The sequence below is a fragment of the Cynoglossus semilaevis genome, chromosome 1 (assembly GCF_000523025.1).
Source record: "Cynoglossus semilaevis isolate Cse_v1.0 chromosome 1, Cse_v1.0, whole genome shotgun sequence".
Lineage (NCBI taxonomy): Eukaryota > Metazoa > Chordata > Actinopteri > Pleuronectiformes > Cynoglossidae > Cynoglossus > Cynoglossus semilaevis.
This window is the reverse complement of record NC_024307.1, coordinates 16,131,715-16,132,935: the sequence shown is the minus strand read 5'-3', so window position 1 is coordinate 16,132,935 and position 1,221 is coordinate 16,131,715. Positions and strand designations below refer to the sequence as shown.

At 41.9% G+C, this 1,221-nt stretch overlaps 1 protein-coding gene across 1 annotated transcript in view; it reads right to left on the bottom strand.

Moving 5' to 3' along the window:
- Nucleotides 1-1,221, bottom strand: part of dctn1b (dynactin 1b) — a 25,225-nt gene that overhangs the window by 4,019 nt on the left and 19,985 nt on the right. The window contains exons 25-27 of the mRNA XM_025060336.1: nucleotides 797-941; nucleotides 538-704; nucleotides 214-228 (exon numbers count right to left, since the gene is read on the bottom strand). Of these exons, the coding sequence (XP_024916104.1) occupies nucleotides 214-228; nucleotides 538-704; nucleotides 797-941 (327 nt within the window). The remainder of the gene's footprint in view (nucleotides 1-213; nucleotides 229-537; nucleotides 705-796; nucleotides 942-1,221) is intronic.

The window sequence follows — 1,221 nt, the reverse complement described above, 5'->3', positions numbered from 1 at the left end:
ATCAGGGCCATTTTGTAGTAACAGAAATCCAATAGCTTAAGTGAAACTGAGGTTAAAGTTACTTTAAATTCTCACATCACTGAAGAGTTAACTTTGATCCCAGACCAGAGTATGCAGCTGATATGATGCTGCAGGAGAATCATGCAGTGAAAACCTTACAAATGTAACATGCAGGATACACCAGCAGAGGTCAGTAAAGAACAACACAGATACCTTTCTGTTCTTCTGCTGAAGGTACAGACCATAAAACAAAGACAAACAAAGACAGTAGTTGTTGTTAAGGTCAAAGAAATAAGATAAAAAATGAAAGTGTAAACAATGTTGAGAGTTAAAAACAACAGATTTTTAATCTTATTCCAGTTGAATCCATTCAGCCGCCAAGTTTCTCACATTAAAACGTCTCACTGCGTTGTGTTGTTGTCTGTCTTCTCGTCACGAAGTGTACAGTATTTGAAGAAGCTGAGAACGTCGAAGTGTACAGTATTTGAAGAAGCTGAGAGCAGAACACGTTCACACATTGACTCAAACTCCACTTACCTCCTGGTATTCCTGTGACGATTGACGCGATCCCTGACGAGCCACTTCCTCTCAGCCCGTCGATGGTCATCTTTGATTGGCTGTTGATTCTCTGTTTTAGCTCTGCCTTCTCTGATTCCAGCTGATCGATGTCGGCCTGCAGAGCATCCATGGTCTCCTCAAACTCCCTGTGGACAGAGGAGCAGAGCCATGCAACTGTTGGCCACCTGTGTGTGGACGGACTCACGGTAAAACTGTTGATTTTTGTTTTCCCTCTCACTTCTCTTTCTTCTTCAGCAGAGTCTGTGTCTCGTCCAGTCGAGTCTGAATCTTTTCGACACGTTCGTCTGCATCTTTGGATGAACTGTCCAGTTTCTTCTCCAGGAGACTCAGTCTGATGTTGGCCTCGCTCAGCTCCTCGCCCTGAACAAAACACAGAGCAGTGTTCATTTTGACAGCCATCTTGATTCATATTGATTTATTCTTTGTCTCAACCTAGTCAATAAAACTGTTTTAGTTTTAGTATTTTTGCTCAGTACTCTTCTGTTTATTCTATTATCAGGCACTCATTTTCATTGTTGACTAATGCATCGATATATTTCTTCTTTGTCCTTTATTCCTACGTGTGGACAAAGTAAGAAGGGTCCACAAAACAACTAAAGCCAGCTAGAGTGCTAATCTGTTAGCACATTGGTCGCTGCACGA